This window comes from Plecotus auritus (genome assembly GCF_963455305.1).
Source record: "Plecotus auritus genome assembly, chromosome: 11".
In the NCBI taxonomy this organism is placed as follows: domain Eukaryota; kingdom Metazoa; phylum Chordata; class Mammalia; order Chiroptera; family Vespertilionidae; genus Plecotus; species Plecotus auritus.
In genome coordinates, this window is record NC_137777.1 from 22,171,539 (window position 1) to 22,192,573 (window position 21,035).

The window sequence follows — 21,035 nt, forward strand, 5'->3', positions numbered from 1 at the left end:
CAAAATATCAATAATTTTTGCTCAAAGGCCCTAGTCAATATGGGACAGAATTAGTATTTAGACTCATCTTTCTTATTAAACAGGCTCTAAACTGAGATAGAGAAGAAGCCCCACAACAGAATTTAATTTTCAGATGGTATTGAAACTACTCCATTGAAACATCTTTTAGTACAAATGTTTCCTGTTTTTAACTACCTTAAGTCCTTTTGATAAAGGGAGTCTTACACTTTTAAAAACTTGAATATATGTCTTTTGGCTGATTCATATATACAGCACCATTTCCTCTCATAATAAAATTCTTTTGAAGAGAGATGCTAATTATTTTGATGAAGTGCCAAAGTGGTAGCAAGCTCAGGCTTTGAAACCAGACAGAATGGGTTCAAATCTGACATCGCCATCATACCCAATTTACCGTTGGCAGACATTTCTGCCTTGGACTCTAACAGTTCTGCACATCTTTGTACCAGACTGCCTTTTCAGAGATGTTTGTATAGCAAACAGGCGCAAAGAAAAAAAAAATAGTGTCTTCCACCAGACTGAAGAGCAAGTTAGCTTACAAGCTTGAGAGACAGAGGTAAGGTCTCTCTCCAGAGCAAAGGGCAGGTGTGCCCATTGTAAAGGATTCAATTTCCCTAAGTTCATGATTCCTCTCTGATAATGCCACCAACTACATATGGAAACATCTCACATTCTTCCTCTCATTCTATGAGAATCTGGCTTGCAGAGCTGACACAAATGGTGGTACATTAGGTCCTAACACCTCTGTGAATAATGAACTTCCTTTGTTTCTGACCCAAATGCCTTGTGCCTTCTATGACCATTCAAGTAACTGTGGCAGACAAACTTGTTAACTTGCAAGTTAAGTAAAATCTCATACTCTTCATAGTTTTTGATATTTACTGAGCAACCTTGAACCTCGGTTTCCTATTGTTGTGAAATTGAAAAGTGATTATGCTAATAATATCTTAGTACACTATAAGTGCACAAATAAATGGTAGCTAATAGTAGTCATAGAAATATCACCAGCAGCAGAAACAGCAGTAGTAACAGTGTAACAGTAGCAGTGGTAGCATTACTATTAGTAGCAGCAGCATTAAAGGAAGCTAACGTTGAAAGAATGTCATCCACGGCAGATATTTTACTAAGAGACAGGTATAGGTATCTTATTTAATCCTCACAACGAATGAACAGGTGGTGGTTGTTTTCTCTCACTGGTTAAGAGAGATAAATCTAAGATGAAGCTCACAGAGTTGATGATTTGCCTGATATAACTCACATGATAAAGGTCAGAGCTGGGATAAGAAGTTAGCTGTGTCTGATTTACAAGGGTTCTCTTGCATGCATTTGTGGTGACATGTTTAAGAGTAAACTACACAGTAATTCAGATGAGGAGTTGGACATTCCTACATCCCATGTGTAGAGGAATTACAAAGGCTTGTCAAAAGCTAAATGAGAGCCTCTTTTGTGAGAAAATATGAAGCCCAGAGAGAAAACAGTATTGTGCCCAGTATTTCTGTGGGTACAGTTCATCCAGGAATTCAGCTAATGTTGAACTTGTTCTATCCTCTGGTCTCTGTACTTTGAACCTTTGTCCACCCTATATAACAGTGGTTCTCAACCTTTCTAATGCCGTGACCCTTTAATACAGTTCCTCATGTTGTGGTGACCCCCAACCATAAAATTATTTTCGTTGCTACTTCATAACTGTAATTTTGCTACTGTTATGAATTGTAATGTAAATATCTGTGTTTTCCGATGGTCTTAGGTGACCCTGCTAGATGGTCTTAGGCGACCTGTGGGTTGAGAACCACTGCTATAGAGTCTAAGACCATCGGAAAACACAGATATTTACATTACGATTCATAACAGTAGTAAAATTACAGTTATGAAGTAGCAACGAAAATAATTTTATGGTTGGGGGTCACCACAACATGAGGAACTGTATTAAAGGGTTGCAGCATTAGAAAGGTTGAGAACCACTGCTATATAATAAAAGGCTAATATGCAAACTGTCCCCTCGGGAGTTCGACTGCTTGCTATGACGTGCGGTGACCACCAGGGGGCGGCACAGAATGAAGGAAGGCCCTGGCCGGCATCCAGCAGCTGGGGAAGGAAAGCCCCGATCAGCCCTGATGGCCAGCTAGGGCTAGGGACCCTACCTGAGCACTGGGCCTCTAGTATTATTATATTATTGTGTTTTCCCTATGATACAAATAATGTTCATCAGTATTGATAAGAAACTATACAGCATTCTTAATTTCATAATTTCCTATGCTAAGTTCTCTACCAGAAATCTTTAAAAGATTCACAAATCCAGTCAATATTTCAAAATTTAAAAAAAAACATGACTTGACAGTCTAATTATATTTCTAAACATCATGAACTCCATATTTTTCTAACATAAATACGAAGACACATACACACAATGTATGCAGAAATATGTATATAAATATAAATGTATTTACTGTCCCATTTTAAAAATAAAGTCTTTCCTTAGCAAGCATTTTTTTCTAAACTTGTCATATAGTATATGATATATGTATATATAATTTTTAAGCTTCAAATATTATAAAAGAAACAATTGCCAAAAGCCAATCATGTTTTGCAAATATACTCTCTGACTGCAACTCTTACTTTCAAAATAATTTTATTGTGTCAAATATTCAATCAGCATAAAAATTAACACGGTATTTCTCCATTTCTCCTTACCTCTGCAGATGGGTACAGGAAAATCCCATGAGGCTGTATTAACTGTATTGGCTATACACGTGAGTTGAGGGTGGCCATCCAGGATATATCCAGTTACACAGCTGTAGCGGATCTTGTCCCCAACGTCGAACCTTGTACCATATAATACTCCTTTGGGTGGGACTCCTGGGTTTCCACAGGAGCTACTCTGTAATTCTGTAGAAGACAGGGAAAGGAGAGTTTACAGTTATTTTAATACATATTTTAATGTTTTAGATTTGTAAGAATGTAGATCAAGATGTATCCTATGCTTTTAAGAGGAGTCACACAAAAAGTATTTCATTTTAATAAAGGGAACAGAGAAAATTGGGAAGGGAACCAAATTTTATTGAACAAATGTCATTTTTTGTGCTGAAAAAATTTAGATATTTTATATTGCTTAATCTTTGTAGTAATGCTAAAATCAGTATTACTCATATTGTACATATAATTAAAACAAATTAATACCATTTACTTCACTTCTTTAAAGTTACATTTTATTAACATAGTAACAAACAAATCAAGTAACATTAATATCTCTTTACTCTGATACTTGTACTTAAGCCTAAACCATGAGCATTCATCTGAAAAAGATACACATATGGATGGAAATTTTTTTTTCACTTGAAAATATAGTGCAGTAAAAATGAACACATCTTTGAAGTTAGAGATTGGGCTAGAATTTCAGCTCTGTTATTTGTTTAACCTGGAAATATAATAAGAATTGTAATAAGTATATAAAATTGTGAAGTTTTAATTAGATCAATATGCAAAATATCTGGAAAATGCCCAATATATCAAAATACTTTTTCTATTGTCATATCTTATTAGTTGATGATTAAAAATATATGAGCATACAAATACGAAATATTTAAAGTAATATTCACTTCAGACAAAAATACAATTTCACTTTAAAAATAAAGTAATGGAGAGAAATTTATAGAAATAGAAGAATTTATAGAATTTAATTAAGTGAGAGAAAAAATTTTCCCTTATATTATTTTCTAAATTTTCTAATTTATAAAATTATATTATTTTTATTCTATAAGTAATAATCAATAGGAATACTAAAAAGTATTCCAGTTTGAGTAAAGCCTAAAGTCTAGCTAATAGTTTTATTCAAATGTTAAGTTACTACCAGAAACTTAGTTTGGACAATCAAGTTATGATTAGGTATGTAATTAATATTAAGGGAAGCTGGATAAAAAATATATGAAAATCATACTGTTTTCATAAATTACCTGAAAATATGTAATTACTGCAAAATAAAAAGCTAAAAAGGACATTGCAAGGCAAAAATGAAGTATCTTTACATTTTTTTATATTCATCCCATTTGTGCAGTTAGTAAATTCCATGCAATATCATTTTAAGATATTTGTATTTTTAATATATTTTTATTGATTTCAGAGAGGAAGGAAGAGGGATAGAGAGACAGAAACATCAATGATGAGAGAGAACATTGATTGGCTGCCTCCTGCACATCCCCTACTGGGGGGATCGAGCCCATAACCCCAGCATGTGCCCTTGGCCAGAATCAAACCTGGGACCCTTTAGTCCACAGGCCTGCAGTCTATCCACTGAGCCAAACCAGCAAGGGCTATCATTTTACTTTTTTAAATATATTTTATTGATTTTTTTTACAGAGAGAAAGAGCTAGAAACATCAATGAGAGAGAAACATCGATCAGCTGCTTCCTGCACACCGCCCACTGGGGATGTGCCCGCAACCAAGGTACATGCCCTTGACCGGAATCAAACCTCAGACCCTTCAGTTCACAGGCCGACCCTCTATCCACTGAGCCAAACCAGCCAGGGCATATCATTTTATTTTAAATAAAATAATTATAAGCCACTGTAATATTGAAAATATCAATAACAATATTAAATAAACATCAAAATTAAAAATTTTTCATAATATGAAGTTGCAACTTTACAAAAGCAATGGTCATTTATGGATAATAAATGCATACAGCCCTAACCGGTTTGGCTCAGTGGATAGAGCGTCGGCTTGCGGACTGAAAGGTCCCAGGTTCGATTCCAGTCAAGGGCATGTACCTTGGTTGTGGGCACATCCCCAGTAGGAGGTGTGCAGGAGGCAGCTGATAGATGTTTCTCTCTCATAGACGTTTCTAATTCTCTATCCCTTTCCCTTCCTCTCTGTTTTAAAGCAATAAAATATATTTAAAAAAAAAAAAAAAGAGGGTGGGGTCATGAATGGGAGGTGGGGGGTAATGGGAGAATAAGGACACATATGTAATATCTTAATCAATAAAGAAATTAAACAAAACAAAGAAATGCATACAGAACTGAAACTTTGAATTTTTACCCACAATAGGCTTTTAGTTCTTTTAAGAATGTTTATTTTTCAGATTCAAACCTAAAAAAGAATATAACTAATAAAATTAAATATCAATGTTTTTATAAATAATAGGCAATTAACTTAAGCTTCCTTAGCATGTAATGATACATTATAAATTAATATTTTAAATACTGGTAACCAAGTTTAATCATCTTTAATATTCCACCTTACTATTTTTCCCAGGCATATGTTGTAAGTTAATTTTCAGTGAAATTTAAAACATATTTTTCTGTGAATTTTTAGCAATTCTTTACAAAATAAATTTGAAATGAATAGTTAATTTTGAGTTATTATTTTGGAAAATTCATTTGATTAATAAATATTTGCTGCAGGAAATGGTGAAGTTATAATCAGTTTTGACAAACTGAATAACAATTCAATCCCTTGAATATAGTAGTAACAAAGGAAATACTTTTAATGAAAATACCATTTGTGGCCTTAGAATCCATAAAGTTTTTTCCTTCTCACCCCCTAAAGAGTAATTAAAGTCAGTACTTCAATTATCAAAAAGTTATATATTTAGAAGGAAAATCAGATTCCAAATTATTTCAGAAGAAGCAGTTAGGTGGAGGAATAAAAGGAAAGAGAGAGAGGAAAGCTCTAAATAGTTGTTATACTCATATTTAACTTTGACGTAAATGAACAAATAAACATTACCCACAACAAAGTACCTAAAGCAAAAATGGAACACAAGTGAATTGAGTCAATGAATGAAAAATAACATGGTTGAAATCTTAATGAATTGCCCTAATCTGCCGTTGGCTGAATTATTTCTAAACCAATAGACAGATAAGAATATTTAGGCTGTTTCAAAAGAAACTAAAATAAATAACTCAAAAAACATATCTGGTTCTCACCTTAAGGTAATTACTCCTTTTGATTTCCCTTGTTTTTGACCTTCATAAGTAAGAACAACTACCATCATCCTCCGTAAACTGAGTAACCCATGAAGACAGTTAAGATGCTCCACACTCAAGATTAATATATTCCAATTCCATATCCATTGTTCATGGATTCTATTTTTAGTATTCTTCCAACTCTTTAATTTGGGATACCTCTCTAAACTTTCTACGTCCATTTTAACATGCAGTGCCAGGAAGGATGTGCTATAAACTTTCTTTAGGCATTTTCAAGATGTCTCTTTCATAGGATATGACATTTTCTTTCTTTCTTTCTTTTCTTTTTTATCCTCACCTGAGGATATTTTTCCATTGATTTTTAGAGAGCGTAGAAGAGAGAGGGAAAGACAGAGAGAAACATCAATGTGAGAGGGACACTTCGATTGGTTGGCTCCTGCATGAGCCTTGCCCTCGGCACCCTGGCCAGGGAGAAGCCTGAAACCTAGGTAAATGCCCTTGACAAGAATCGAACCCGGACCCTGCGGTCAGCAGGCCGAGGCTCTATCCACTGAGGCAAACCGGCTAGGGCAGGATATGACATTTCTTACCCCCTCCAGCATCGGACCTTGGTTTTTTCCTCCAGGAATGAGGTGGAAAAACCCTAGATCACCTTCTTGGATTCTTATTACCCAAGTTACCAACACTGAGAGTGGTGTACAGGGAGCTTAGCCAATGAGTGGTCAGAAAAGGTGTTTTCTCTGCAGCTCACGTGCAGGGGTGGGACTGGCGGCACGCCGAGGCTGGTAGGCCGTTCTCTGAGGGCTTGCGCCATCCATGGCTTGCCTCACTGCACACACAGTCCCCTCCCACCCACCTGCACACTCAGCCTCCTCCTGAGTGGTCGTGATGTTAGGGCGTCCTGGACAATTTGCATATTACCTCTTTATATATAGATAGATTATTGCATTAAAAAATAGATCCAATGCTCAGCAACAGTATGGTGAAAGTAACTTTAGGTACTCCCCCTCCCCCCAATTACATTCAACCCCACTTTTATCTTTGCTTAAGGAATGACTATCAGATATAATTTGTCAGATTCTATGATTATATCTAAACTTTTGATCAATATATTAGTGATATCTTTGATGAAAGAAGAAAATAGTCTATTTGACAATTCTGCTTTTAGATGTAATTATTTGCTTCAGAAATGAATTGATATGGCAAGCACAATGTGCTTATCTTGAATGCACATTTGATGGATTCTATGAGAAATCTTAAATTTCTATTTCCCTTAATAATGATTTTGTAACAGTTAAAATCACTAATTATTATAAATAACATGCTTTTTTGTTGTTGTTTTTTGTTAATTCTCACTGGAGGATATTTTCTCCATTAACTTTTAGAGAGAATAGAATGAAGGGAAAAGAGGAAGAGAGATACAGAGAGAGACAGGGAGAGATGAGAGAAACACATTGATTGGTTGCCTCCCACACGCACCCCAGCGGGTACCAGGGATTGAGCCCACAAGCAAAGCATGTGCCCTTGACGGGAATATAGCCCTCCACCCTCAGTCCATGGACCAATGCTCTAACCATTGAGCAACTGGGTAGGGCAAGAACATGCATATTAATAATTGGTTTATAACCTGCTTTACTGCGTATGGTAGAGTATGTCTTCCTGTTTCTCATGAAATTCAAACTCTTAATTTTTCAATTAGTTTACATTCATTATTATTCTGCATTAGTTGCAGATGTATAGCAGAGTGGTTAGAAAATCACGTACTTTTACAGAGCAGAACAGACATTTATTTGTGGTGAAGGGACTAGAGTCCGTGTTGATGAAAATACCTTGGCGGCTGCGGCAGCCGGCAGTGGCAGCAGCAGTGGGGTGATGGGGCAGCACCTTCCCCTGATCAGCCCCGTTGCCTCCTTGCAGTGGGAGGCCAGACTGCAGCTTAGGAGGAAGCGGGCCTAAGCCATCAGGACATCCCCTGAGGGCTCCCGGATCGGAAAGGGTGCAGGTCGGGCTGAGGGACCCCCCCCCCATGCACGAATTTCGTGCACTGGGCCTCTAGTAAATATATAAATGAATCTTCCCATGTACTGCAATCTAATTTGAATTAATTCTTGGAATCTATCTCATGAGATAAAGTTTGTAGATAAAAGAGAAATACTTAGAGTGGCCAGTTTAGTGAATTGAGAAGATTACTGGAAAAACATATCTGAAGATTTTACCTTCAAAACATTTCTCTGAAAATGTCAGAGACCCTCTATGTAAGTTTACTTCTCTATCCATAGCAAATGATTGAGTAATTAAAAGTCATGTGTGTCTTTTTTATGAAAAGATGTATATTTTATATATTCTGTCTCCTCAGATAATTTGCAATTATCAGCAAATAATATGAAGGCATTCTGGCAACATAAACTATTCTAAAGTGTAAAGTATTGTTGATGCATCAAAAAAATTAATTGGAAAAGATTTAAGAAAAACAAAAAATCCAATTGTGTTATACAGAGGTTATAGTTGAGTGACACTTGTCAGTATTAGTTAAACAGAAACATAATTACTGTACTTGGTAAGTGATATGACTAATTTACTCATTAGAAGCTCTTGAGGGTTACTATTAACATTGCTCTGTGACGTGCACAAGTTAAAGCAACACCATCTCCTTTGCTTTCTAAGAGTTTACAATTTAAGAAAGTTAACCGTCTTAATTTAACTGCTGAGGTCAGCTCTGAGCTATACTGTTTTGGCACACAGACATTCACATTCCCAATTACATCTCATAAAATACACAACAATATATATGACTCGCCCACTGTAGAGAAAGGAAATCTTGAGGCTCAGGTAGATTAAGTATTTTCTCAAGGCCACCCAACTAATAAATGGTAGACTTGCAAGCTTAAATGTTTCCAAGTGTAAAGTCTCAGATCATTTTACAATTGCATGTTTTACCCATGAAAAGCAGATGTTCTTTTTACAAATAATTATTTAGCAGCTATCATGGACAATACTCATGGGAATATAGATTTGCAAATGACACACATGGTCCTGCCCTCGTGGAGTTTATAACCTGGTGTTGACAAAGGCAATAAATAATTGATTACAGAACAGTAATTATAAGGTGACAAGTGAGATAAACAAATGTGTAGGCTATAATGAAGTATATGATTAAGAAAACAATTAGTCTTGATTAATAAGAGGTCTGAAAAGAATTTCATGATGAAATAAGGTTTAAATTGAGATCAGAAATAGGATAAGGATTAGCTGGATAAGAAAAAGAGTTAACAAGTATATTGAAAATTTTTAAATATAAGAATCAAACTACTATAATAGTTATTAGATTTAGCAATATAGGTAGTACAGGTTCTATGAATATGACAGGGTAGAAACTGAATTTTTTTTTTTTTGGGCAGGGGAATCCATAAGGGCTGACCAAAGACAAGTTCATACAGTGAATGCATGTACAATGCATAGGCTTATGAATAGAAAGAGGAACTATTTATGTCATTTTTTTTCTCTTGGGGAAGATACTGTAAGCTCTTCAGAAGAAAATAGAGAATAACTTACTGAAATTCATCCAAAATATACATGAGCAGAGATTTTCCTATGTATGATATATACTGTGTGAGTTTACAAGCTTAATACTAGAATAATATTGAATATGAATGATTTTTAATAGATCAAAATTAATTTTAAAACAATTAGCAGCCAAAGTAATATATGCATACTACTCAGATATGATAATATCAAATAGAGCTGTTGATATGATTACATGAAGTCATACATACTATTCATTTATATACTGAGCAAGCACTCAATACATGGAAGATATTATTAGCTCATCAAATTGCAACTTTATTATTATAATTAATTTTGCATTTGAGACATCTAAATTAGGTGTGATTAAGTTATAATCTACTAGATGTAGAGTCATGTCTTTATTAAATGCTAATATACTATGTTATGTCATTCTGTTGTCTTAAAAATTATTCAAAAAATAGCAATTTAATCAAAGGTAAAACTGAATTAATTATCTAAGTCATATATAAAATTCAAGGGATAATCTCAACTCCTGGTAGAAGATTTGTATAACCAAATTCAGAAAGCTTTTCTATAGGTGTCATTAATTCATGCATTCCTTCCTCTATTAGTTGATACCATTTATCAAGCACTATGCCAGGCACTATGATTATAAAATGATATATTTGATGTATCACAGCCTAATAAGTCCACAGTAGTTTTGTTTTGTTTTTTTTTTTTGTTTTTGTAAAGAAAAAAATGTTTAAAATAAAATGTAAATCCTGAAAGAGGGCATATAAAAAGAACTATAGAAGAACAGTGTTTTCATCATGTGTTCCTGGGAGAAATTCAATAAAACTCTACCAAGCAATTTAGAAAGAGTGACTTACTAGTAAACACATTAAAACAAACTTGGCTCCAAAAAAACCCCAAATTCGTTAGGAGCACATGGATAATTATGAAAGGCAAGATATGTAGCAAAACTTCAAGAAGAAAACCTGATCTATAAAACTGAATGAAAGGGTAAGGGATACCATGACTCTGGAATTCAATAATTATTCAGTCAAATAGATGAAGTATAATCCTGCTAAGACCAATTAACAATACTTTAAAACATTGTAAAATTATATCTACTAAGGGAAGGAAAATCAAGTTGTTTGTACTTCTTACAGAAAATTAATTTCAGGGCTTTATTTCCCAGATGATTAAAATAATTTAGAAAAGCATAACATTAAGTTAAACCACCTAGTACCTCTCATCCTGAGAATTCAAAGCACTTAACTAAGTAATACGTTTTTCCATATTTTTCAGTGGGACAAAATGTTATTTTATTACAGACTAGAGACCCGGTGCATGAAATTCGTGCATGGGGGTGTGTGTCCCTCAGCCCAGCCTGCACCCTCTCCAATCTGGGACCCCTCAAGGGATGTCCGACTGCGCATTTAGGCCCGATCCTACCGACATCCCTCTCACAATCCAGGACTGCTGGCTCCCAACTGCTCACCTGCCTGCCTTCCTGATTGTTCCTAACAGCTTCTGCCTGCCAGCCTGATCACCCCCTTATCACTCCCCTGCCAGCTGATTGATGCCTAACTGCTCCCCTACCAGCCTGTTTGCCCCTAACTGCCCTCCCCTGCATGCCTGGTCACCCCTAACTGCCCTCCCCTGCAGGCCTGGTCACCCCTAACTGCCCTCCCCTGCAGACCTGGGCCCCCCCCCTACTGCCCTTCCCTACAGGCCTGGTCACCCCCAATTTCCCTCCTCTGCCAGCCTGGTCACCCCTAACTGCCCTTCCCTGCAGGCTTGATTGCCCCCAACTGCCCTCCCTTGCAGGCCTGGTCCCTCCCAACTGCCCTCCCCTGCTGGCCATCTTGTGGTGGCCATCTTGTGTCCACATGGGGGCAGCATTCTTGTGTGTTGGAGTGATGGTTCAATTTGCATATTACTCTTTTATTAGATTAGATAGGATACTGAGTCATTAAGTCATTCCATTTATATAGGATATAAATGGTGTTGCTTAAGAATTCTCTTGGAGACTTTGTTTAGCAAATATTCTGAGATCATTTTGAATCAGTTATTTCATCTATCATGCTCCCATGGACTTTAATTTATATATGTAAGTTTATATATATAACAATGAAATTTATTTCTTTTTAAATTTTTTTTATTGATATCAGAGAGGAAAGGAAAGGGAGAGATAGAAACATCAATGATGCGATAAAAATCATTGATTGGCTGACTCCAGCAGCCCCCACTGGGTATCGAGCCTGCAACCTGGGCATGTGCTCTGACTGGGAATCCAACTGTGACCTCCTGGTTCATAGACCAATGCTCAACCACTGAGCCATCCTGGCCAGGCAAAATTTGTATCTTTATACATTTTCTTTTTTGCTAGACAATAACCATATTGAGAACAGGGTTTCTAATTCATCTTTGTGTTTCAAGAATTTAGCATATTGCCTGATATACTGTTAACAAGCAAAAGAAAGAATTAATTATTTCCTTTAATGGAAAAACATAAAAGGTGATTATCACACAGAGTTTGTAAGATTAGATGTTTAGACACAAAACAGAGTGGAATGATAGAATATCAGAGAGCTGTAGGCATATCATGAATTAAACTAATGTCATGATAAGCACTGGACCACTTTAGCAACATGTGATCTTGAATGGGTCCAAGCATGTCAAACTCAAAGGATAAAATGGGCCAAAATAACGAGGCATGCGGCCCACGAGCTACGAGTTTGACATGCTTGCATGGGTCAAATTACATACTGTGCCATTCAAATACTAGTGTGCCCACTGCATTGGGAGAACGTATTTGCAAATGTTATCAACAATAAGGGTTTAATCTCCAACATTTACAGGGAACTCATACAACTTAACAAAAGGAAGATAAACAATCCAATCAAAAAATGGGCAACGGACCTAAATAGATACTTTTCTAAAGAAGACAGAAGGAAGGCCAAGAGACATATGAAAACATGCTCAAAGTCACTAATTATACGAGAGATGTAAATCAAAACCACAATGCAGTATCATCTCACACCTGTCAGAATGGCTATCATCAACAAATCAACAAACAAGTGTTGGGGAGGATGCGGAGAAAAAGGAACCCTTTTGCACTGCTGGTGTGAATGCAGACTGGTGCAGCCACTGTGGAGAACAGTATGGAGTTTCCTCAAAAAACTAAAAATGGAACTCCCATTTGCCCTGTGATCCCACTTCTAGGAATATATCCCAAGAAGCTAGAAACACCAATCAGAAAGGATATATGCACCCCTATATTCATAGCAGCACAATTCACCATAGCTAAGATTTGGAAACAGCCTAAGTTCCCATCAGCAGATGAGTGGATTAAAAAACTGGGGTACATCTACACAATGGAATACTGTGCTGTAGTAAAAAAGAAGGATTTCTTACCATATGCAACAGCATGGATGGAACTGGAGAGCATTATGCTAAGTGAAATAAGCCAATCAGAGAAAGATAAATACCACATGATCTCACTCATTTATGGAATATAATGAACAACATAAACTGATGAACAAAAACAGATCCAGAGACAGAGAAGCAGCGATCAGACTGTCAAACCTCAGAGGGAAGGTAGGGGACGGTGGGGGTAAGGGGGAGAGATCAACCAAAGGACTTTTATGCATGAATATAAGCCTAACCAAAGGACAAAGACACCAGGGGGGTGAGGGCATGAGTGGGGAGGTTTAATGGGGGGATGAGGACACATATGTAATACCTTAATCAATCAATAAATTAAAGGTTGAAAAAAAAACAAATACTAGTATGTGTATGTTTTTGTTGTTGTTTTATGAAAGTACATTAACTTCTATAAGACAGTTCCTAAATATGTACACAATTCGTAAACTACTGGTTACACCCTATACTCACTGAAATACTAGAGATGGAGCAAACATTAGGCCACATTTGCAATTTGAAAGCCATACTGAAACTTTGAAAAGCTTATTTTCAGATTTGGCAATCAAAAGGATGAATGTCCGTTACCACTTTTATTCTTTTCACTTAATGAAAGGGAATTCTAACAAACTACTGGTTGCTGGAGGAGAAATGAGAGCAAATTAGCATTTTCTTAGCTAGTATGTGTAAGAGGAAAATAGCCTGTACTCTGACTAGGTGGGAGGAGGAGAGGATGCAAATATATTACCAAGCATTTCAAGCAGTAGAAAGATAAAAGTCTATCATTACACCTTTATTTTTTTTCAAATTAAGATAAATCTTCAGGGGGCTGAATATATTTCCAAGTGAAGGAAGTATGAAGTAGTGGAAGAGTCAGTGTGAAATAAAATACATAAAAATGTATGCTGTCTAGGCAACATGATTCTGTTTGTTTTGTTTTTTGTTTATTTAAATATATTTTATTGATTTTTTACAGAGAGGAAGGGAGAGGGATAGAGAGTTAGAAACATTGATGAGAGAGAAACATCGATCAGCTGCCTCCTGCACACCTCCTACTGGGGGTGTGCCCGCAACTAAGGTACATGCCCTTGACCGGAATCAAACCGGGGACCTTTCAGTCCATAGGCCAATGCTCTATCCACTGAGCCAAACCAGTTAGGGCATGATTCTGTTTTTAAAGGTACAGCTCACAGGCAATATAGATAAATTTTTGAGAGTCAGTTAGAAAGCAATAATCAGATACCATGAAGAAAATTCAATTGCACAAAGGACTAGAAATTACTGGATATGTAATTTTGAATATGTGAATAAAAGGAAATTAATCTTCTTTCAATTTCAAATATTTGTGCCTTTTTTGGCAAAACACATTTTCCCATCTAAAATAAACTGATGAAAAACATTATTTTTGCAAATTATTTAACCACCATTGTAATAAAATATTTAAAAATATGATTATTTAAACCTAACTCTATCCTGTGCAGCTACCAGAATATTCACAAAGTATATATAAGCAGCCATCCTCACTTTACAGTTTCTAAAAATGGAATAATGCTACATCTGGCATGGGTAGCATTTGATAGCTTGATTCAGAATAATAGAAAAAATATGAATAGACTCTCCTCTCCCGATGACAGAATTGGGACAAGTATCTGTATTAAGACTTTTAGATAAAATAACTTAATTCTTTAAAAAATGTTAAGCTGATTGTGGATAATTTACTAAATTATATATTCACCCAATGAGTGAAAGATGCCACTGTATTTCAGCAATTAATTAATCACCAAATAATTATTGATGCCTGAGGTATAAATGTAAAAGGGATATAAAAATAGGACACTGATTCTATTCTTTTTGAAATTATAACTCATTTAGAAGCATAAGCATGCATAGTGACCTTCTGGCATTTAAATAATAAAACTGATTCCATAAGTAAATATATCATATACTTTTACAAAAGGAAGAATACTGTATGAGATAAGTAGGATTTTATTTGGAGAGGAGTCAGAGAAGAGTAAAATAAATTATATGAGTAAAGGCCCAGAGAAAAGAATGTACAATATGTGCTCAAGGGCAAAATGCAAAGCAAATGGCTTAAGCAGAATACCATACATATGAGGAAACAGAATTAAACTTCAGAAAAGAATGTGAGTGGCACACTTTGGAGACCATTTAAGTGACCTGTCTCAGGGTCGTAATGCTATGCAAATTCTGCCAAAAGGCCTCAAAATAAAATGGTTTAAAGAGATAGCAGTGATTTTCTGTATGCGATTCTCTGACTGGTCTAGGCTAGGATGGATCAGACTATTACCTCAGGTTATCAAAGACCCTGATTGTTTCCATTTTATTGCTCTGTCATCCTGTGGGGCATTGCATTTATATGATGAGGCTGGACTATCAAAAAGTCTGAAATCCAAGCTACTGGGAGTTGAATCAGGATGTTCAGAGAAAGAAACTTTCCCTCCCTTCCCATTACTCCTGACAAAACCCCTTCTCATTACTACATCCTTCTCAAACCCAAGGTTTCCCAGAGAAGCACAGAAGCTTTTGTGTGTGTGTGTGTGTTTTCCATTAAGGCCACCTGTACTTCCTCATGGATCAGTGACCCGTTAGAGAAGAAAATGGTCATGGAAGTGAATAGGTTATTTTGGTCAGAAATTATGAAGCTCCTCCTTCCTGGAAGGCCTTGGTCCCGCCCTTGAGAAGGTGCTGCCTTGTCTTGTATCCTCTGCTGGCCCCTGGCGTTTCCTGGTGAATAGCTCTTCCTTGCCCATATTCTCTGCAGCAAAATTTGAGGGGAGTGTGGGAAGGGAGACTATCCTTGGAAGTACACAGTTCTTGCAGGTCCAGTGCATGAAAACGGCCTGAAGGATTGAACAACCAAAGGGATTTGGCCAATGAGTTTTAGAATTTATTTGGCTAAAATTTCCTTCAAAATCTTATTGGCAACTGGTTTGTTTGCTTCCAGCTATTTTCATGTACCAGTAAATACTCAGGCCCTACCCAAAACCTGCTTTAACCATTTATCTTTCTCTTTTCAAATGGGACTACCAAGGCTGATCTGAAGTAATGTGTAGGCATGAGATATTCTTTACCTAATCTTTGCCCCAGGGCTGTCCTGAATAAGAAAGTAAGAAACTTATCAAGCTTTCTTACCCCTACTGTATAGTAGCAGTTGACTTTTCCAATCCATTTAACCAGAATTTTAGACTATATTTCCCTAAATCTCTCCTTGAAAAATAAGCCAATATATTCCTGAGCTCTTGTCTTTGTTGTAAAAGGCAGCCAAAAACAGGCCGAACACCTTAACAACATTCTTATTAACCTCATCCTTTTGAGCTAAAGCTTCAGTGGTCTGCCATCCACATTGTCATAAACAATTACTTCAACACACTTGCTATAATATGTTTCCTTGCTACTATTCCTAACCACAAACCAGTAACAAATATCTTAGGTTTTTCTTTCAATGCACCACTTCTGTTACAAATACTTCATCAATGTCAGAAATAAAAACCAATTTTCAAAGCGTAAATGGGATTTAATAGTTTTTAGGAATAGGTTCTAGGCTGGACCTCTTGATTAATACAGTATTAGCCCAATAAGGGGATTGCTTCCTTGAGGCCACCTCCGAAATTCAGTTTACCTGGAATCACTGCCACCTCACCACCATCCCCTGAACAGCAGGAGACTCAAAAAGAGGCAGTGGAAATTATATTTCAAGCATAAGGGAGTCATAGCAAGAGGCAACAAATACAACAACTGTGTTTCACTCACAGGAAGCTAGAAAATGCTGGAGGGGGCTGTAGTAAAACATTGAGTCTGCAAGACAATCTAGGCCTGTGCCTAGATTCAATGTTTCAGGCTCACGCAGGTACATACAGATGAAATACTTAACTCAATGCACTATATGAGACTTAGAAATGTGATTTTGTTTCTTTTTAAAATTTTTCAGATTGAAAAATTGTGTAATGGAGAACAAGAAAATGTGTTGATTAAACTGCCTAATATGCAGGTATTCCCCTTTCACCCTTTTTCAGAGATTATAAATTAATTTTTTAAATACCCCTAGACAATCCTTCCAACTCTGCCTACAGAAGAAAATCCAATTATCTCCCGATTGTCTCCATCCTCCACAACCATACTCCTTTATGCACTGCCTAGATCTCCCTATGCACTCCTACTCACATGCTCTATTTCATCAAATAGTCACTCCCCCCAGAATGTCACATGTGATCCTGCTTCATAGGTTTACAGCATTTTGAAATGTCTCCTATTTCTATGTAAATGTTTCTGCACTTGAAGATTTAAACCAATCCCTTTGCATAAAGTTTTCCCAAACACTTCAGACCGTAACCACCTTTGCTCTAGAACTAAAAGTTTCTATTTTCTATTATATTCATTGATCACTTATTCAAATATCTTATGACATTTCATTTTGACACCTTTTTTAAATTCTGCATTGTTCTCTATCTTTTAATGTGTAAACCCTATCTACTCAATTGACTTGTGGCCATAATCAAGGCAGATATTGTGTTTTTCATGTGCATCTTTAAACTCTTTAATTCAGATATACTTGGCTCTTAATATTTATTTAGTTACAGAATTAGCTTAATTCAAAGGATAATTAGAAAGTTAGAAATATCTAAGAAGTCCAAATTATTTCAGATCTACTTGAGAATTCAATTGCCTTAGGGGGAAAGGGCCTAATCCCAGTTGAAGCAAAGGATGATACAATAAACTTTATGGGGACATGAAGGGTAGGGAAGTGGAAACCAGGGCCTGGAGAGTTTCCTGGATGACAAGGATATGATGAATCCACACTGTTTTTCTCTTCCAAAATAATACTCAACCTTTCCTCCCTATAGAGCTAGCTCTGGAAATCTGGAAGAGAACTAAAAACTAAAAGATCAAAGAAGGTCTTGATCTAGCTGATCTGCATTCTTGTAGTTGACCTTATTAGAAAATGAAAATACAATGAAATCAAAGAAATCTGGCTTTGAATCTTATCTCTGACATTTATTAGTTTGTGGTCAATGTGGATTTCAATACTGCAGCTTCTTCTTTGGTACCACAGGCATTACTAAAATTAGTATGGGCTACTTAAGCCAATTAATTGTAACTCACTATGATTTTAACCATGTTGTGTGTTTTTGATATCTCTATATTCTGAAGTTCATTTTTAATGACATTTATTGGGATGGCTGGTTAGTAAAATTATATAGGTTTCAGGTGTAAAATTCTGTAATATATCAACTGTATATTGTATTGTGTGTTCACCACCCCAAGTCAAGTCTCCTTCCATAACATTTACTCTCTTCTACCTCCTCCCACTCCCCTTTCTAATTACCAGCCTCTCCAAAGCTCCTTCCCTCTGACAGCTGTCAGTCTGTTCTCTGTATCTGTGAGGCCGTTTTTATTTCCCTAGTTTATTTTGTTTATTAAATTCCACATATGAGTGAAATTATATGTTACTTGTCTTTCTTTGGCTGGCTTATTTCACTCAACATAATACTCTCCAGGTCTATCCATGCTATTGTAAAAAGTAAGATTCCCTTCTTTTTTATGGCTGAATAGTATTCCATTGTGTAAATGTACCACAGCTTTTATACCCACTCACCTACGGATGGGCCCTTGGACTGCAATGAACACAGTAGTGCATAATGGTCACTTGTTTCATACTAAAAGATAGCTGTTTGCACATGTACTCATTTTCCTCAGAAAATATGTATTTATGAGGCTTGAGCTCATTGAATATGTCTAATTTCATTGCACTCAGAAACCACCTCACATTTCACAACGACAAAGATTTCCTAGCAATGCATTTACATTATTATTCAATTCATTTATCTTCACTGAGATCTTAACATTTAGAATATATTTTACTTTTTTTTTAGTCCTCACCCAAAGATATGTTTTTATTGAATTTTAGAGAGAGGGAGAGGGGGGAGAGAGAGAGAAAGAGAGGTGAGAGAGAAACACTGATTGGTTGCCTCCCACATGCACTCAACCAGGGATCAAACTCAAAACCTCAGTATGTGCCCTGACCCAGAATCAAACCCACAACCTTACCGGAAATCAAGCACATAAACTTTTGGTGTACAGGATGACACTCCAACCAACTGAGCAACCCAGCCAGGACAAGAATATACTTTACCATTTTTAGCCCTGACACACAGTAATCATGACAACTAGTTTTGGTACTTGTCATAACTCATGATACAGTACAATAGAAACTGCTTCACCAAAGCTATGAAAAACTAATTGAAAACAACTGTGACAATTATCTCTCTGTTCATTTGCTTGCACTAGACTCCTCATTCCATACTGACAGAGTGCAGACAATTTTCCCTGATGCAACCTAACCAATTGTATTTCAGGCTTTATTCAGTGATCAAGCATACTTCTGATTAAAATTAATAAGAGCTATGGATTGAGTGAGGACTGGAGTTATTAGGATTGTAATATGAGTATAAGCAAAAATTAAGTATCATTGGAACTTCTTATTTTAATTACTTACCCAAACATTCTTAATCAGCATATAATTAAATTTAAGCGGAAGTACATTGTGTGCTAATTGCCATTGATTATTAATAATATGCTTATTTATGCATGCAAACTCTATAATGGCATATATCTCAACTGTTTCTGAATGACAATAACTGAGCTCTGCATAATGAAACTGTTAATGAAATGGAGTCTTGTAAGAACTATCAGACAATAAAATAGCTCTGATCTCAGAATTCTTTTTCTCTAACTTTTCCTTTTGAAAAATTAGAGCAAGCCACGTGAATTCAGATAAGAAAACATTAATAATTATATTCTGCTGCATTTTATCAATCATGTTTTATTTCCTGGGATAATATATGTTTTGGGAATATTTCATTAAAATATAAATAATTCATGAGCACTAAAAGCATAACCTTTATTTTAGTTTTCAAAATGTTTTTTTTATTTTATTCAGCCACTATATACAATTAGAAATTACTTTCATTATAAGCTGATCTATTTTCATTTATTTATTCACTTATATTTGTAAGGTTTAATCAGAGATGTAGGACTTAATCTGACCAAAGCCAATAAGTTGACCAAGACAAGCAAGGTAAAAGCGAAAGACTGCGTTTATTGAAAGCTCTCGGGTGAGGTCCCGCAGTCCGAGAGCACAGGCCGGGGAGTCACACCCGCCTGTGCCTGGCAGACTTCCTTTATGCTGCTGTTGAACCAATCAGGTTTATTTGAGGTAGCTTATCTGAGGTAGCTTGTGGTGGGTGATTTATGAAGCTGGAAGCTGGTACAGTTACACTCTGGCCATCCTTGAGAAGTCTCCGGTGGTTATTTATTGTCCAGCAGGGCACCAGCACAGCTGTGGCTTGTCCAACTCAGCGGGGGTGGGATCAGGAAAGTTCCTGCTTTCCCAGCCCCAGACCTTACAATATTAGCTAATGGTTCCTTCTTTATTAAGCACCTACTGCATGCTACACACTGCTCTAGTCACTGGGGATCCCACAGTGAGCAATGTATACTCCTTCCCTCATGGAGCTTGTTGAGCTAAACTTGTGAGATGGTGGTGGAGAGGTGACACAGAAAATATTTAGGGTATTATTCGATAATAAGTGTTAAAGAGAAATATAAAGCAAAAAAGGGGAACAAAAAGGTTGATGGGGGAGGTAGAGGTTTTATATATGTTAGCTAGGGAAGACAAAACTGAGATGGTGACATTAGAGTGCAGATCTGACTAAAGGAGGTATAGGAGCTAACCATAAGGATATCCCAGGAAAAAACATTCCAGGAAAGAGAGCTGTAAGTGCAAAGACCTTGTGGCATAGAATGCCTTGCGAGTTCATGGAATGGTGGAATCTGTTGTAGTTGATGTGCATTACTGGGAGTGTGTGTATGTGGCGGGGAGGCAGGGGTGTTGAGGGGGGGTTGATATCTACCTCTGTCTCTGAAAAAAAAAATGTCTATATAGCTATTTCATTATTTGTTTTGTTTTAATATATTTTATTAATTTTTTACAGAGAGGAAGGGAGAGGGATAGAGTCAGAAACATCGATGAGAGAGAAACATCGATCAGCTGCCTCCTGCACACCCCCCACTGGGGATGTGCCCGCAACCAAGGTACATGCCCTTGACTGGAATCGAACCTGGGACCCCTCAGTCCGCAG

General features: G+C 36.5%; 1 protein-coding gene across 2 annotated transcripts in view; it reads right to left on the minus strand.

Annotated features, from left to right (window-relative positions):
- Positions 1–21,035, minus strand: part of CSMD3 (CUB and Sushi multiple domains 3) — a 931,825-nt gene that overhangs the window by 716,221 nt on the left and 194,569 nt on the right. For both annotated transcript variants that reach the window (XM_080646869.1, XM_080646870.1), the window contains exon 4: positions 2,710–2,904. In XM_080646869.1, the coding sequence (XP_080502995.1) occupies positions 2,710–2,904 (195 nt within the window). The remainder of the gene's footprint in view (positions 1–2,709; positions 2,905–21,035) is intronic.